This window comes from Gobio gobio (assembly GCF_949357685.1).
Source record: "Gobio gobio genome assembly, chromosome: 16".
NCBI classification, from domain to species: Eukaryota; Metazoa; Chordata; class Actinopteri; order Cypriniformes; family Gobionidae; genus Gobio; species Gobio gobio.
The window spans coordinates 6860489-6879519 of record NC_137109.1 but is presented as its reverse complement, the minus strand read 5'-3'; the positions used below and the strand labels follow the sequence as shown (position 1 = coordinate 6879519).

The 19031-nt window shown below is 38.1% G+C and overlaps 1 protein-coding gene across 4 annotated transcripts in view; it reads right to left on the bottom strand.

Moving 5' to 3' along the window:
* Positions 1–16226, bottom strand: part of arhgef9b (Cdc42 guanine nucleotide exchange factor (GEF) 9b) — a 64375-nt gene extending 48149 nt beyond the window's left edge. For 2 of the 4 annotated variants that reach the window (XM_079838989.1, XM_079838992.1), the window contains exons 1-3: positions 16052–16226; positions 11372–12880; positions 789–927 (exon numbers count right to left, since the gene is read on the bottom strand). In XM_079838989.1, coding sequence (XP_079695115.1) covers positions 789–927; positions 11372–12808 — 1576 coding nt within the window. In that variant the 5' untranslated portion in view covers positions 12809–12880; positions 16052–16226. Of the gene's footprint in view, positions 1–788; positions 928–11371; positions 12881–15697; positions 15736–16051 lie in introns of all 4 variants that reach the window. The other 2 variants (XM_079838990.1, XM_079838991.1) reach the window with 2 other exon arrangements.
* Between the last annotated feature and the right edge of the window lie 2805 nt (positions 16227–19031).

The window sequence follows — 19031 nt, the reverse complement described above, 5'->3', positions numbered from 1 at the left end:
AGTTCATTTGTGTTAATATAATAGTGTGTTGTGTGTGTGTGTGTATGTGTGTTTGAGTGGGTGTGTCTGTTTTGTACTCTTGTATAACCTCTTCTTTGCTGTTAGTTTTTTTCACTGCATTGTGGCTAAATTATTTATTTTATTTCACACATTTGCAAAAACATGCTCTGTGTTATGGTCACGCTAGTTTGTGTGGGGGGTGTCTATTTTACACTCTTGATATTTTAGAGTGTCACCCCTTCATTACTTTTTTTTCTGCACAGTCGCTGATTTGTATGTACCACCAAAAGATTCTCTGAGTTTTCGTATTTCTCATTAATTTGTCATTTTTGACCGCAAAGGAGCCAAGTGTGACTTTTTCTCTTAACCCTTTAACATAGCCAAATCAAGTCCGTGAATTTTTGTGTGTTCACATAGCGAATGTGACAAACGTCAACAAGTGTCTTCCCATTCCGATGAGGCAACAAACAAAATAATAATAATAATAATTTTGCGTAAACATGCGTAAAAACACTAACTAACACTAAATGAAATTTAAACTTGGTTTTAATAAAATAGAATACAAAATAGAATTGTATTTGTTCTCTCTTTTTTATATAGTGTTTATTTAACCAGGAATAGTAAAAGGGACATAAATTTACATTTATAAAAAGAAGCGAGGCCTCCTCATTTTAAAACACCACCGCACACCACTGAGATATAATATCAAACATTTTGACATCAATTCACTTATAGAACACAATCTATGTCTGCGTATGTCTGTGAATGAGTTCTGACATGCACTGTACCTGGAGGAGTGAGCACATGTGTCAGGGCAATGGGCTCTAGTGCAGAGAGAGTGGCTGGCAGCGGCAGTGAGCAACACCGCTGAAGCAGAGCTTTAAGTGGAGGATCTGCAGGCGACTGGCCAGGAGGGCGTGAGAGGGTCTGAAAATCACTGCATTAAGTCAGGTAACCCTTACAACAGCAACACATTGCATCCAAAGTGTCTCAGTTACCAACTGGCACATACAGTATTTCATGTCACGTGGAGAGCGGTTAATCAAGAGAAGAACAGTATCTGACAACAACTGAGAATACAGTCTACAGCAAATCAATCATAGGGCTACTTCACACAGGCAGAACAATCGCTAAACTTCTGGCCTACTCTTTTTGAGTTTAGTCTGAACAGGAAAGCATGATATCCTATTGTGCTAGCTCTCTGGAGGTGGTTTGAAATCTGATACAAATACGTTTTTTTCTATAGCATCTGAACAGTAAGATCAGATTTGATGTGTTTTTCTCATCATTCATCATGCGATGGGTTGTTAATACGTTAGATGATGCGACAAGAAGAACAGCAGCACATACAGGAATTAAATGCATGGGCAAGGTTAGTGTTTAAAATTAATACCACACAGCATGTCATATCCCAGCAGGCACCGGACGTCAATATCGGGGTCCAACGTCGGACAGATGTATTTAGGTTAGTACCACACTGTAAAAAAAATCCCCATTAAATTTATGGTAAAAAAACGGCAGCTGTGGTTGCCAGAACTTTACTGTAAAAAATATGGCAGAACCTTTTAGGTTTTACGGGACAGCATAATATAATTTAAAGGTTTATAATGTAATAATTATGGTTAAAAAAATTTTTATTTTACAGTTCAAAATCATATAATTTAAAGGTTTATATTGTAATAATTACATGTACACTATAAAAAATTTACAGTAAAAACCCTATTTCATTAACTGAAATAATGTTAAATTACAGACCTATAGAAATACTAATATCTGTTATATACCTTTGATATATACGGACAACCATCAATCACAGTGATGACGAGAGTCACATGATGAATCAAAGCTCTTCACAAGCAGCTTTTAAGAGGACAATACTAATATAGAAGGTGCACTGTCATTCACAAAAACACTAAACACCATCATGGTAAAACACATTAAATAAAAAAAATGCAATAAACATTAATTTAACAACATTAGATGTAACATAAAACCCTAATGTACATAACTGATTAGAACAAACTAAGACAAAACAGTTATTTCAATGAAAATACATAAAATGCGAAGTGTCACGCAGGGAATTCTGGGAATGTCAATTTACGGTTTTTCACTGTAAATTACACAACGACTTGTTCTTTTTCAATTCCAAAAACTGTGAATTTAACTGTATTTTACTGTAAATTAAATGTAAGGTTAGTCACTGTATATAGTACGGAAACTTTCAGTTAACCAATTAACTGTTTTTCACCGTAGCATTTTTACAGTCTTTTACCATTAAAATCACAATGATTTTTTTTACAGTGCACAACCTAAAACCAACAAAAGATCAATGTCTAATGATGTTAGAATTTGACGTTGTGTGGACGTTACCAGTGTTGGGGGTAACGCATTACAAATAACTTGAGTTACGTAATAATGTTACTTTTTCCAAGTAACTAGTAAAGTAACGCATTACTTTTCAAATTTACAACAAAATATCTGAGTTCCTTTTTCAAAAAAGTAACGCAAGTTACTTTTTCACATTAATTTGACTGACAGCTCTCCAGTCCCCATGTTGAGAAAAATAAGTGCAGAGGCGTGTGTGTAAACATGATGGTTATTGTAGTTCCTGACTAAATGTGAGCCTTTATTTATCTCACTTGCACAATAAAGATTCTGTATTCCTCAAAATGAATAAAATCAGTCAAATGCAAAATCAGAGTACTATGCAAACCTCCAATAATTAAATGTTAAATAAAACAACTATTTTTATGCATAATACCTTTATATTTAATTTACCAATGTCTTGCTGCTGACCTTTGATTATGAAAATTACTAGATTTTTAGTTTTTATTGGTAAAACTTTTTTCTCCTGCATCCTATTCTACCATTATCCAGAATGGCAGCAGAGCTGCGCCCTCTACTGTTCATGCGTCAATTTGCATTTTTACCTCAGCCTGGGGCTTATTATTACAATTTTGGTATGAAGAGGTCTTTACCGTTGCACAAAAATATAACTTTTTTGTTATAAACAAAAACAAGCCCAGCCCAGGTGAGAAAAAGTAACGCAAAAGTAACGTAATGCAATACTTTTCTTAAAAAGTAACTAAGTAACTCAATTAGTTACTTTTTAAGGGAGTAACGCAATATTGTAATGCATTACTTTTCAAAGTAACTTTCCCCAACACTGGACGTTACCATTATGACGTCAAGGAGACGGCGGGTTCTGGTCACTATACCTCACGACTAAATGTCAGTATCTGACGTCATTACGACATTGGCTTGAGATGTTGGCTTACTTTACAATACAGCCTAAAAATAACTAAATATCAACGTCTTATAACGTCGTGTGCCTGCTGGGATGTTTCCCTTAGCAAACCAACAACATTCAGAGGATGAGATGTTCCCACCACTGACGGGTCTGTTGCTGGTCTATATCTCTGCTTTACTGTGGTGGCAGCATTAATGCCACCTTTTCACTACAATCATAAATGGATGCTGCCTTATGGGAATCTTACTTGTCCTACACCTACTCCAACTCATATTGACCCTGCTGATCAGTAAATCTGCCTTTGAAGGCCATCGATTAACATGAGGACACTGCTTCTAGATTCAGTTATGATGTAAAGCATATGTTTGTGTCATTCACAATGTTTTAAATAAGTATCAGTTGTTAAATAACATTCAAAATTATTTTTTGGCTGTTTTTATGTCAGGCGGTACAACCAAATAGTTGTATGTATATATAGTAGTTGTACCACCTGACATGGAAAGTGTACCCATACTTGAAATTATGAGTTTTTACCAGTATTTGAGAGAGATCGACATACAATTGTGCTCCTCTGGATGATGCATTATCATTCTTAGTCTGTTCATTTGCTCAGACAGTTGGACGACCTGACATCTAGGGGATTTAGGATAACCAAGCATAGAATAATATGCATTATTTAAATGTACTAACAATGAATTTAAACTAGGTTTTATAGAATAAAGTGATATATGTCATGAATTTATCAAATTATTTTAAAAGGAAATAATACACTTGTCATGTCATTGACCTGCCTATTAAATTCACATTGGGCAATTTATTTCCACCTTTCGAATGTTTTCTTCATTTACATGTAAAACAAATGTCTCTCCGGGCTCCTACGAGCCCTTTTAGACTAAAACTGTCCTTACTCTGGTACTGGCTTGATTTCTTTTGTAATTTTGTCTTGTTCAAGCAGACAATGATGGGTGGAGTTAATGTAAATAGACACTCTGTTATGGATATTATATTTAATAATTTATTTGACTTGAAAAATCCAACTTACTGAAATGCTATTTAAGCTTAATTTATTCTTATTCTTCTTAGACTAAATTTCTAAATGCTACTCCTCCTAGACTTTTCAAGCTACATCCACCAATCTCGGATTAGACCATCCGACTGATCCGACTCACGGTTTTACCTAAAATCTCGGAAAAATCCCATAGACTAACATTGACAGAATGTTCAAATGAGCCAAGAGGCTCATTAGACTCATTTAAAGGGTAACTTCAGTGATTTAGCATGAAGCTTTGCATCAGTAGAAACCCGGTAGTATATTCGAATTATGTTACTTTTCCCCCTCATGTCCCCCTGTGACGAGAGAATTATGCATTTTATTTCTGGAAAAAATCCTCCGATGACGCAAATATCGTCATTTTGCGTCATCAGAAGTTTTTTGGCCAGAGGCTAGAGACTACAGGAGCTAGTTCCGCATGTTTTCAACCCGCCCACAGGGGAGGGATCTCACTCACAGAATGTAAACGCGCACGGTCGCTTGGCTCGGGCATTCATAACAGAGCGGTGCGGAGCAAAGTGAGTGTTTCAACAATGAATTCCTATGAAAGTTTAGCTTCCATATGCAATCCGATAAGGCGCCAGACTGGACACGCGCCGAGAATGACAGCCGCGCTTACCTCAGCTCAGCTCTTCATCTCGTGAGGAATGAAATCTGACTCCTGCTGCGTCTGTGACGTGACTTTCGTTCGCCTCACTCACACGTTATTGAAAAGACACGTTCAGGTTTTAATTGTAGTGTTTATTCTCTAACTGAACAAAATTATTTTATTACTATGAATATCAAAACGACGGTGGGGCGGTGTCATGGTGGACAAGTGTAACCAGTAGTCGTGGCTTTGGGAGTGGCCTAGTAGGGCAGCGAAGCAAGTGCATTCTGGGAGTTGTTGTCTTTCATCCACATGAGACAAAAATACATTTTCTGTCTTTTCTCAGTCTAGAAGGCACCAAATTCAAAAATAATTTCACATTTCTACTACATAAATGACCCAGTTTAAATACACATTCATCTTCCCAGTGCTGAAGCCCTTTAAGCTGCCATTCTATGTACCATATCTATCGAAACAAACTTTTTAAAACTGAAAACCTTAAAACTTCAAGCTTTTAAAACTTTTTATGGCTACACTTTTTCAAGCCACCTTGAAGTTTGTCTACAACATTTTTTATCTAGTTGGAATATATAATTAAATAAATACAAAGCCACAATTTAACTTTTCATTAGGGCAGTGTTTCCCAACCCTGCTCCTGGAAGCACACAATCCTCCCTTATCGGACCCATGTATTTCTGGGCTGCGTTCCACTTATTTATGCCCTTCCCTCGCTAACTTCCTCCATCTTGTTGAAACGGATGTACATCATTGCTTAGGTTGCATGAGTGCTCACAACTGGCGGAACCCATGCAATTGAACTGGAAAGTCCTAAGCCTTGATCACTTTGAACCCCCAATGGAAATGATCTATTATTTACATTAGTTTTTTTATGAATTAGTTACATGCACCATTGCAAATGTCTATAGGTATGTGGGAGAAAATATATAAATTACACAAATGAATATGCTACTCTAATCCTTCTCCTTTTGCTTTCTCGGGAGGCCCATCCCAAGGTAACTTCACCTAAGATTCAGCTGCACTTCAGATGATGCCATTTTTTGACGGACATACACAACTGCCAAATATTATCCTTAAATTGTAATCATTACAATTACAAGCTGTAATCATTGCCTTAATATCACATTAAGGATAGCATCATTTTGTCTGTTTAACTGAATAGATCTTTAACTAAGGTTATCTTAGACTTTGGCACAGTCACCTCTGACTGATAACAGGACACTTTGTTTGTAATATTGAAACACACATTTTCTGTTATTCTGTTGCACTGATGAAGCCCTGGTTGAAATAGAGCATTTCAGGCATGCTTGCCAGGTCTGTGTAACAAAAGTATAGCCTGATGTGATTTTCTCCATCGGGCGGTTGAATTCTCAATTGAATTTGTACGTTTGGGGTTGTTGGAGCACCGAAAGCGTACTTACCTGTACATGGGTAGAAATCAAGTTGCGCACATTTTTTTTTACACGCGCCAACAACTTGCAAAAGTACCCCAATTATTGCAACACTTATTTCAGGCCCAACTACATGTGAAAACGGATTTTCCTGCTGAAAAACCACCATAATTTTCTTATTTCAGTTTGAAAATCAATCCATCAAAACGTACATGGATCATACTGCCCTCATGAGAAAAAAACAGCCATTGTTAAAGTTGTATGCATGATGTAAACCCTAACACTCAAAATAATGAATTGGTTTGAGTAGAGCCAACTCAAATTAAACAAAATAGTTGTGAACAAATGAACTTTTATGAGTATTTAGAGCTTTCTTTTTCTTTTGAGTTCTGAAAACTGACACATTTTAAGTAAACTGAATTGTTTTATGAACTTGTTTCTCTTAATTCTTTAAAATTTAACTGAAACTGCGTTGGATTTCTATTCCATGACACTCCAAAGGGACAGTAAATGCCAAAATTAAGTATTATTTTGTTTTTTTGTGCAAGATTAACGTTAAGTGGGAGATTTAGCAGTGTTTAATGTTTTGTTATGCTAGAAGAGTTTATGTTATGTTGGGGTTTTGTAGGGTTTCCATCATGAGACGAGTGGAGCAGGAGCTTAGTTTGAGAACAGATATACAGTATGTTAAACAGGTTGCTGTCCTCATTCAGCAGGTGCTATGCTATGCTAATGTTACCAAAGCATTGTGTAACCAATTAGCAAGGTGGCATTTATTGAATTGGCTAGTTAAAGCTAGTCAAATTTCCACTACAATTTTTTTTAGATGACATGATATTTTTAAGTTAAATGCAATTCAAATGTATGAATACAAAATAAAAATCTGCAAGTTCTGCTTACTTAAACTGATTGCCTCAACTTGTCAACTTATTCGGGTTTAAGCTTGTTACTGTGTTCATATGCTAGCAAACGTGACTGCAGTCTGACCAGAAAACTATCTGTTCATTCTAATTATAGTTTTTTTGTCAATTACAAACTAGTCAATTTTGAGGATCAGATTTCACCAACAGTGACCAAAGGCAATGCAACACTCACTAGAACAAACTAGACCTGCAATGACTCTTTTCAAGACTGGCACTGCTGTATTTACACAGGTTATAGGTTACAAAATTTTAAACACATTTCTGATTTGTTCACTCCCTCTCTTGAACTACAAAGAGAAAGCAGGTGATTCTGCATGGGATTTTTTTTTACTTAGATAAGGATTACAATTTAACACACATACTCTACATCAAGGATTGGCAAGTCAGGTCACTGTCCTGCACTGTAAAAAAAAACAGTTAAAAAGTAAGTTACCTGGTTGCCTTAAAAATTTTGGTTCATTGAAATTAAAAGTTTGAGTAAATACAATGAACATTTGAGAATCGACATCACCCTTTATTAAAATATTATTAAAAGATTTTGGAAGCATATTGCGTAATTGTGTGTTTTATTTGTAATGATGCAGTGAAACATGCCAAATTGTGCTATTTTCTTGATTTCTCACAACAGTTTTTTTATTTATATGGTTCAGATACAATAATATTTTGAGTTTCTATTTATTAAACCAATTTCCTTCATTGTATTTACTCAAATTTATAATTTCAGTTAACTCAAAATTAAGGCAACCTGGTTACTTAATTTTTTAAGTTAAACCAACAATATTTTTTTTTTACAGTGTGCAGTAAACCCTAAAGCTCAAAATAATGAATTGGTTTGAATAGGGCAGACTTAAAATTAACCAATTAGCTCAATCAAATTAACTTTTATGAGTATTTTAAACTTTCTTTTACTTTTGAGTTCAAAAAACTGTCCTATTTTAAGTATTAAGTACATTTTAAGTACTTAAATATTACAAGTTAAGAGTAATAAAAATGTCTTTACTTACAAATTTTGATGTAACAGATTACCTAAATTTGAGTTGATACAACTTATTTGGGTTTACAGCTCACTAATCAGACACACCTGAAAAAAATTGAATCTAAAGCTGTCTCATTTCAAAGGCTTTGTCTTCCGGAGGCCACATATGTCATTAAAAGATTATTTCAGAAAGCTAACCATTATAAAACTGGCCGTTATTCGTGGTGTAGCATTAATTGCTATGACTTTGGAATATAGCGGTCAGTTTACTGAAATGAAGGTATGCGGCTCACAAATGTGACTTCCGGAGGATGCAGCCTTCAAATGAGACACAAATGAGACACAACTTAAGTCTTCAGGATTGCTTGGTATACAGGACAGTGTGTTTGATTAGGAATGGAGCTGAATTCTACAGTTGCCCATTCTGCTCTAAATGAAACCGCTTCAATAGCCAGATCCATGCCGTAGTTATGATAGCATTTGAAAACACATCTTTCATTGACAGCGAAATGAATTAGTTGTGCAAACAAGTTAGTAGTGCATTGATAGCAATGTCAGCATCATAGAGCACAAAGTAATACATGAATGCCAAGCATGACAATAAGATTGAGCAGAATTAGGATATTCTATGAAATGTTTTTCATAAGAAGTCAACATGAAATCAGAAAGAAACCTTATGTTTACTTTCTTAGGGTGTTTTCACACTTGGTCCTTTTCTGGGGTCTGCTAAAAATGTCCATTGTGAACACAAATCAATCCGGGCTCACTTGATTTCCAACCCATACTCACTCCCAAGGCATCAAAATCTGAAGCATGTTCAAGTGCCTTCCACAAAGAAAACGCTAAAGCGTCACTATATCGACACACAGGGTACTCCATTGATTTCAGTTGTTTGCCCAATGTGTCACATCAAGACGCATTTAAATTCTTTGCATTTGTAAAAGTAGACATGATTTAATATAGGCTACTTTTGTATTTTGGAGCAACTAACCCCACTCCTACCCTAGACCTACCCACTCCTAAACAATATAAAACACATAACAAGCAAATACAAGTACAGTCACAGGTATTTATTGCAAAAACTGACCAAAAACAGTATAAAAGTACTAACTCATGTTGCATTCCAAGTCTTCTGAAGTCATACGATATCTTTATGAACAGAGTTGATAGGCGGATGGAGATGCTTATCTCTTTTGGGGATTTTCTTCACACAAATCAATCGTTTGGCCACGTGAAATATTTGTCCTTTTTGAATAAATTGAGTCTTATCTTCCTGTTATATCCTGTGTTTTATATCATATAATAGGCAGGTTTAGGGATGGGATGGGGTTGGGTTACATGTTCAACGTGTCTAAATAGCGTAAATAAAATATATATACACAAAATAATGCCGCCTGACTAAATTGAGAATCACACTCCAACATGTCATAATGGCAAAATTATAACCCTATATATAATTTCATCATGACGATAATCTTCCCACACTCTATCAAATGCTGGATTAAAAACAACTTAAGTTGGGTTGAAAATGGACAAACCCAGCAATTGGGTTGTTTTAACCCAGTGAATGGGTTGTTTTAACCCAGCGGTTGGGTTAAATGTTTGCTTAAAACAATCCAATCGCTGGGTTAAAACAACCAAATCGCTGGGTTAAAACAACCCAGTTGCTGGGTTTGTCCATTTTCAACCCAACTTGTGTTGTTTTTAACCCAGCAACAATGCATGCCCAACACGTCTGTGTATGACGCAAAAGATTTCTCATTTAAATCAATGATGCCTAGGGGAACCTTTAGCGTCTTCATTGTGACGCGGAAGGCACTTGACCATGCTTCAGATTTTGACACCTTGGGAGTGAGAATAGGTTGTGATTTTTCCATTCACAAATTCCAATGTAGTTTGGTCATCAGATGCCTCCGTACAAACTGGGTGTTCATCATGGTGGCTGCTTCTGGCAAATCTCTACAAATGATTCGTACACAGCATATACTTGTTTACTGTAATTTCTGCGCGCCTTGCCAGTTTAAAGTGGTTTTACTAGTGCACACACCTAAAGTGCATGCACAGAAGCCAGCTGTCACAGCGCATGTACTAAACTAAATTATCTTTAGCGTCTTATTGTGTTTAAAGTGTTTAAAATACACAAGGTTCACATAAAAAGTGAATGAAAGAAATCGTGTATGTGTATCGGTATATTGGATCTGCGCATTACCCACGTTCTTAAAGTGACAGCAGCCTAATTATAAGAATCAGTATATGTTTTATTCATACAGTGAAGAATATATAGGTTTATTATTTTATTTGATTGAATATTTTTTTTACTTGAAACCTGCTTTTAGGTGTACCTGCTTTACATGAAAATATAAAGCAGTTTATTTCATTTGCAACTTTCTTTTATTGTATTTGTCCTATTGTTTTGTTACATTGCTGATGTTATCATCACCTTCTGCAATAAAAAAAAAACGTGATTCAATGAAAACAATTAAAAATAAATGTTATTTACAAAGGTAGATGTGTGTGATATAGTGCAAGAATATGGATGTAGTATTGCAACAAAATGTATATTTTTGTGCAAAATATAAACTTAGAGTTAAACTCATTTAACAGCATTTATAGCAATGTCGTTTTACAACATAATAGAAATAATAATTAATAATAATTATATTTTTTTACAAACAAATACCTTGGTCAAGCACATACAATGTAAGTGAATGGGATCAAATGTTGAAGGCCATAGGGGTCAGCCATCAAACACTGAACTGGTCAAGATCCAAAAAGCAACAGTATGAACACAAAGAGGTCTGAGACCACATTTATATACTTAAGTGGACCAGAAGAGGATCTGAGTCCTCTTTCAGGGACAGTGTGAACGTGAAGAGAACTGGGTCCTTTTTCACTCGGTTAACCACTTGGTCCACTCAAAGGAGTCTGAGTTTGGTTCTTTTAAAGAGGACTCAAGTGTGAAAACACCCTTAATAAACATTCCTGGAAGTTTGTTTTCATAATATCTCATATATCAACCCCTCTTTTCTATCTACCTGTCATAGAGACCTCCAATCAGATATCAATGGACAAAATCCTGCTGTCAAATATCCCTTTCAACTGAAAATATGCTACATTATACATGTTTACATGTAAATATATTTATTTTAATAGTTAAAGCCAGCTTACATTACCTTAAATATGTCCTCCGGGCAGTTCGTTTTTTTCCTATCTGTGCAAATATCTTGGTTTTCATCAACAGTATTGCTAGATAAGTCTTCCTTTGGTGTTTCTGGTTCTTCGTATCTTGAGTGGCTCTCAATGGTGACAAGAGAGATGTGAGTGGAGCTGAGCTGAGACTGGGATTCATCCGAGTTATTACACAGGGAATTGCTATCCCTTGGAGAGTCTGGGCAAGTTCTCCAGGCCTTTAGCACCACGGGAGGAGAGCAGTCCACCTTGTCACTGACAGTTGAGACCACCTTGCACATGTCAGTAGATAAGGTAGGTTTACAGTGAACTGAGGTATCGGCTTTGTGCTCGCTCCTGATCGGGGTATTGGGGATGAGCTCTCCTGACTGATCGGCCTTTCTCAAATTAAGAGGCGACTGCTGCCCTTCAGGGGGGGAGAATGAGCGAGACGAGTTTCTCCATTTCATCGCCGTCTCGGCCACCGTGTTGAAAAACCGAAGAAGGCCTCGAAAATGGCTGCTTTTGCCATCAAGGCCTGCTTGTTCAGGTGCAGAGTTCAAATCTTTGACCAGCTCAAAGGTGACCGAGCCATAGTCCGAATCAATGGTTTTGTCCAGGGTATTCATCGAATCGAAACTACTCTCCGCCAACGTCTGGCTTCCTTTTCCTTTGAGGGAAATTCTTCTCAAGTAATTCAAAACATCACCCCCCTTCGACCATCGTTTTCTTTGAGGTATATTGTGGCTTTGCTTGGCATGGCAGGCTTCCTGTTCCATCACAGATGAGTTGTTGCAGTTGGAGAAGTTGGGGTGAGGTTTCTTTGTATACGTGACTCTTTCTGACAACCTACACCCATTTTGGTTGCTAACGGTGTCCTTGGTCTCCTGGTGGACACTCTCTGGGGTTTCAGCTGGGTCTGTGTCCTCAAATGAACAGTAGAAGTCTGCGGTGTGTCCTGCAAATGAGTGTCTCTTGGCTTTATTCCTAAACACATGCTTGAACTCCGAAGAAGGAGAGTCCTTGCACATATACACATCATCTACGTCATCTTTCAAGTCGATGTCAAATTTGGCATCGGAAATCTTACCAGCTTTCCATGGGGACTTTAATTTCTTGAAGGACTTTACTTTGTCTGTGATTGACAGCTTTAGAAAGGACGCTTCCCCCGGGAGGATCACCGAGTGAGGTCGCCTGTCCAGGTCAGAGGTCGCTTTACGGCGGTGCAGGATCCTCCAGATGGCCGCGGTCCTGGAGCGCCGGTTGGGTTCCTGTTTTTCTCTTCTGAGGGTCTGGCAGGGAATAATGGAGTCTGAGGAATTGGACTCTGGAATCCATGAGATCTCAGTTTTACTGTCTTCGTCAACTGAGACATTGAATACGCTATTGACAAATCCATTTCTAAGACTGGACTCTGACATGGGGCTGGTTGTGCTATCCATCCTCTCTCATTTTAAGACAAAATGTCAGGTGTCCAGTTTAGGAAGCATCATTTCTGTCATCCTTGAGAAAATCTGTGTTAAAGAAAATAAACAATAAATCACACAATATGGGGGATTTCGGTGTCTCATGTAATGCAACAAAATGTAATGTAAATAATCTATTTAAAGGGATAGTTCACCCAAAAAGGAAAATACTCACCCTCAAGTCATCCTAGGTGTATATGACATTCTTCTTTCAGACGAATACAATCAGAGTTATATTAAAGTCCTGCCTCTTCCAAGCTTTATAATGGCAGTGACTTGTTGCCTCGCTTTTGAAGTCCATAAAAGTGCATCTATCCATCATATAACTGCTCCGGGGGGTTAATAAAGGCCTTCACAAGCGAAGTGGCACGTTTGAGTAAGAAAAATATCCATATTTATAACTTTATAGACTACAATAACTCGCTTCTGGCAGTCAGTGGTTGAACCCTTGACACATGCGTATTGTCGAACGCAGAAAAATAGAGCAAAACAAAACACTGGTCATGAATTAGCAAGCCGTTCTCACTCCCAAGGCGTCAAAGTCCGAAGCATGGTCAAGTGCTTTCCGCGTCACAATAAAGACACTAAAGGCACCCCTAGACGTCACTATATCGACGCGCTGAGAGCTCCATTCATTTCAATGAGAAACCTTTGGCGTCATACACAGATGCGTTGGGCATGGGAACGTTATGGTCATGATGATCATATATTGGGTTATGTTGGAGTGTGATTCTCAATTTAATCAGCCAGCATAATTTTATGTACGTTATCTAGACAAGTTTTAACATGTAATCCAACCCCATTCCATCCCTAAACCTACCCATTTGTGTGGTATATAAAACACAGATATAACAGGCAGATACGATTGGATGCACAATTTATTCAAAAAGTACAAATATTCCGAGGCCAAGCGATTGATTTGTGTGAAGGAAATCCCCAAAAGTGATCAGCGTCTCCATCCGCAGAAAACACATTTAATTTCAAATATTGCCGACCCGTTACGTCAGCTTTGATTGTAAAATGTCATTGGCTCTCGTGTGTCTTGTGACCTAATGCTAAAGAAAGAGTCGTGTGTATTATTTGAATGAGAAATTAATGAGTGCGTTAACGGAGCGGCGGGATCGTCATCTCAGCGATTAAAACATTAAGATCAACTCTGTTCATAAAGATATCGTATGACTTCAGAAGACTTGGAATGCAACATGAGTTAATACTTTTATACTGTTTTTGGTCAGTTTTTGCAATAAATACCTGTGACTGTACTTTTATTTGCCTGTTATGTGTTTTATATTGTTTAGGAGTGGGTAGGTTTAGGGTAGGTGTGGGGTTAGTTGCTCCAAAATATAAAAGTAGCCTATAAATATTCATAAAATCATGTCTACTTTTACAAATACAAAGAATTTAAATGCGTCTTGATCTGACGCATTGGGCAAAAAACTGAAATCAATGGAGTACCCTGTGTGTCGATATAGTGACGCTTTAGCGTTCATTGTGCAGCGTTGTTCAGCGTTCAGCGTTCAGCGTTCAACTTGTTCAGCGTTCACAGTTCATTGTGTCTTTATTGTGGAAGGCACTTGACCATGCTTCAGATTTTGACGCCTTGGGAGTGAGAATGGGTTGGAATTAGAGTCTAAAACAAGAATTTTTAAAGAGAAATGCGTAGGATTTCGATATAGAAGAGGGGCTTGACTTTGTTGCCCAGCCCGATCCACGAGAGGCGTCAAAGCTTGAGATGCTCCTGTGCATCCCCTCAGGGGTCAGTCTTTTGCCATAAGTCGAATTGCGTACGGCTTTCCGCCGGAAGGGAGTTATTTTAGTCTATAAAGTTTTAAATATGGATATTTTTCTTACACAAACGCATCACTAGGCTTCAGAAGGCCTTTTTAACCCCCCCCCCCCCGGAGCCGTGTGGAGCAGTTATATGATGCATAGATGTACTTTTATGGACTTCAAAAACAAAACAACAAGTCACTCCCATTATACAGCTTGGAAGAGCCAGGACTTTTTACTCTGATTGTGTTCGTCTGAAAGAAGAATGTCATACACACCTAGGATGGCTTGAGGGTGAGTAAATCATGGGATAATTTCCATTTTTGGGTTAACTATCCCTTTAACATTCTACATTCAGATATGTCCCCAGTATCCCAAATATGTCAATTAAAGACTCATTAAAAGACAATCAAGAATACTTTTCCAGTTGTTCCAAATTCACGTCCACAATGAACTTGAAGCAGCCTGTCTGCCATGAATTACCTTTACTTTCTCTCTCTCTTTACACACATGTCTGGTTCACTATCTTTGTGGGGACTCTCCATAGATGTAATGTTTTTTATACTGTACAAACTGTATATTCTCTCCCCTTACACTAGCCCTACCAATCACACAACACTTTCTGTAGTTTTACATTCTCAAAAAACTCATTCTGGTATGATTTGCATCCTCATGGGGGCTTCAATTTAGGTCCCCACGGTGACACGAGCCCCCTTGAGTCTGTGTGCATTCAGGCTGAAGCCCAACACACACACACACACACACACACACACACACACACACACACACACACACACACACACACACACACACACACACACACACACACACACACACACACACACACACACACACACACACACACACACACACACACAATCAGATGTTTGTGGTTGGTAAGATTTTTTAGATTTTGATACTTTTATTTAGCAAAAACTCATTAAATGGACATTTATAACGTTACAAAACATTTCTATTTTAAATTCATGCAGTTCATTAAAGAAAAATAACCCCTCCATACTTCATTAAGAAGAACAACTGTATTCAACTGTCATAAGAAAAGTTTCAAATAAGAATATTAGAATGATTTCTTACGGATCATGTGAGACTGAAGCCGCCAGGAGTAATGGCTGCTGAAAATACGGGAAAAAAATTATATATATATAAATGAAAAAGGTATATTTAAATATATAAAAGTGTTCATAATATCACATGAAATACAGTTTTTTTTTTACTGTATTCAGCCTTTGTGAGCACAATAATCTTCTTTCAAAAAAATCTTTCTGACTGACAAATGTTTGAACTGTATACGAAGAAATTACGAATATTAAGAAATCTAACCCTGTACGAATTTTCATAATGCTATGTGATCCGAATGCACTTATTAAAAGACAATGTCAGCAGGAAATTCCTATTCTTTGATAAGAAAATGTGTTTGGAAAAACTTACCGAATCTGTCGCCTCATAGAAGAACAAAACACATTCTGTGTGAATCCTTTGACATCAAAAATGGTTTTCCAATATAATCATTTGGTGGTCTGTTAATCCGCAGCATTCTTCAGGAATGGTCTAGGGTTTTTCTCAGCCTGATGCCCCACAGAGACCGAACAGACGCCACATACACACACGCCCAGTTCCTCTCATTAAGTTTGAAGTCATGATCCAGTTATTTTTGCCACTCTTCCACTGCAACTACAAAGACTGAAGTGGAACGCAGGGTCGGACCTTTTTACATTTGCTGAAAGATGTTAATTTATAATACATTTCGACTGAATTCGTGGCCACAGTAGTTTTGAATACGCTCATCGGTGCACATAGTAAATCGACACAAAACACAGGGTCAAAGTTTGCCGGCCTATTTTAAACACTTCCTTTTTGTCCTGTTTTGGTACTACTGTAATCATATGGCATTTTCCTGCTCTACACAGGAAAGAGTGGATCTGAGTGAAAAAATGCTTTAAGTTTGACAAAGACAGGAAGCCTGGCTGACAGCATGTAAATATCTGCGCCGTACACTCTTTCCCTTCTGTCTGTGCTGCGCCATTGTGAGGGAAAGACAATTGGGTTTTCTTTCCCCTTGTGAGTCAGTGTACTCCAGTTTGTCAACATGAGCCATTTCATCAGCTAAATATGTTACCGCCACACTGAGTACACATCCAATAATCGAATACATTTAAAGGCTATTGGCATCAACTTATCTTCAACTCTTTCTACATAAAGAAGATAAAAGACCGTAAAACATTCTCACATTCAGCCCACTTCCTGTGCTTGAGCAGGCAGCTTTCCTGCTATCCATTTCTGTCACAATGCACATCCTGGATAAGTTTACCCTCCTTTATTTTTTTATTTTTTTATTTGCTTTTTAAAACCAAAGGCAAGACTTCATTCTTTGGTGAACAAACACACACACTCACACACACAAAGTTAAATTCCGTTTATACAGACAGAAAGACAGGCAGACAGATGATTGATGGGAAAAGGGTAAGAAAGCTGGACTAGATCTTGTAGTTTTTGACTCAAAATTAAATAACATTTGATCAACTAACTTTGATGTTTGTTCCAATTTTATCTCCGTTGCAAAATGTTGTTCAGAAAGCACCTCGTGTGATGTCATCACTTTTTATCTTCTAGAACAATTGGCCTTTTCCTTCGTTTCCTGTGACACAGTTCCAGATCAACATCATGATAGGGTAGGCTCAACAACACACACACACACACACACACACACACACACACACACACACAAACACACACACACTCACACTCACTCACACACACACACACACACACACACCTTACATACACCCACTCACACACACCTTACACACACACACACACACACACACACACACACACACACACACACACACACACACACACACACACACACACACACACACACACGCACACACACGCACACACACACACACACACACACACACACACACGCACGCACACACACACACACACACACACCTTACACAGTTACATACATTCACTCACACACTCACACAAGCACACACGCACACACACACACACACACACACACACACACACACACACACACACACACACACACACACACACACACACACACACACACACACACACACACACACACACACACACACACACACACACCTTACACAGTTACATACATTCACTCACACACTCACACAAGCACACACACACACACACACACACACACACACACACACACACACACACACACACACACACACACACACACACACACACACACACACACACACACACACACACACACACACACACACACACCTTACACAGTTACATACACTCACTCACACACACCTTACACACACACACACACACACACCTGCACGCACACGCACACGCACACGCACACGCACACGCACACACACACACACACACACACACACACCTTACACAGTTACATACACTCACTCACACACACCTTACACACACACACACACACACACACCTGCACGCACACGCACACACACACGAAACTTACCAGGCACTGTCCATAGGCAAAACACCCTTTAGTATAAAGAGTAGAAAGAAACTTTGAAAGGCATTATGACAGTCAACTTTTGAAAAAAGTTGACATTTTTTAAGTTGAAAGTGTTTAAATTTTCTTGAAATGCACATTACTTATTTTCCTAACCTAAACTCCTAAAACCGTGCTTGTTTGGACCAAGTGTGCCTCACAAGTGCTGAAAAGTGAAGCCGGCGCGTCTCGATCGCCCCCAGGTGGTCCCAGTATAGCTCATAAACCCCGCCCTCTCCATGTAACCGAATGGGACGTGAGACACACTAAACAATCAAATTACACTTCAAATATGTAACTGAAGTTAGTTCAAGTGTTCGTTCTTTAAATCAGTTTGGTTTTAGTTAGTTATTTGATGCTATAAAAACGGGGGTGTGACGTAATGATTGACAGCTTCTCTGAGCGAAGCACAAAGGACTTTTCTCAGGACTCTCGGGAGGAGATTAGAGCTTTAACTTTAATCTCTACATTTCCAGAGCTGTTTATTGAGTTGACATGAGTTGTTCTGCAGTAATCTGCACTACAATGATTCTGTGGGAGTGTGAACGGGTCTTGATAGTACGGCTCCACTTCACACTCACTACTGCGCAGACTCAGGTCCCGAATGAGCGCAAGATCTCAGCGCCATATTCGGCCATTGGCAGCTACAAAGGAAGAGAGTGAAGGTGCGTCGTCCATCTTTCTTTACAGCCCATGGTTTAAACTGTGGCTAAGAGGAACATTTATAAACGTAACCTTTTCAAACTTGAACGCCCCTGTTGAATACCTCAGCTCTAATCAGTCTCTTTATCTCATGATGCAACACATACGAGGCTCTAATGCAAGTAAACAAAAGACTATTATTAGAGGGGGGATACAATGTGTGGTGTTTATTGT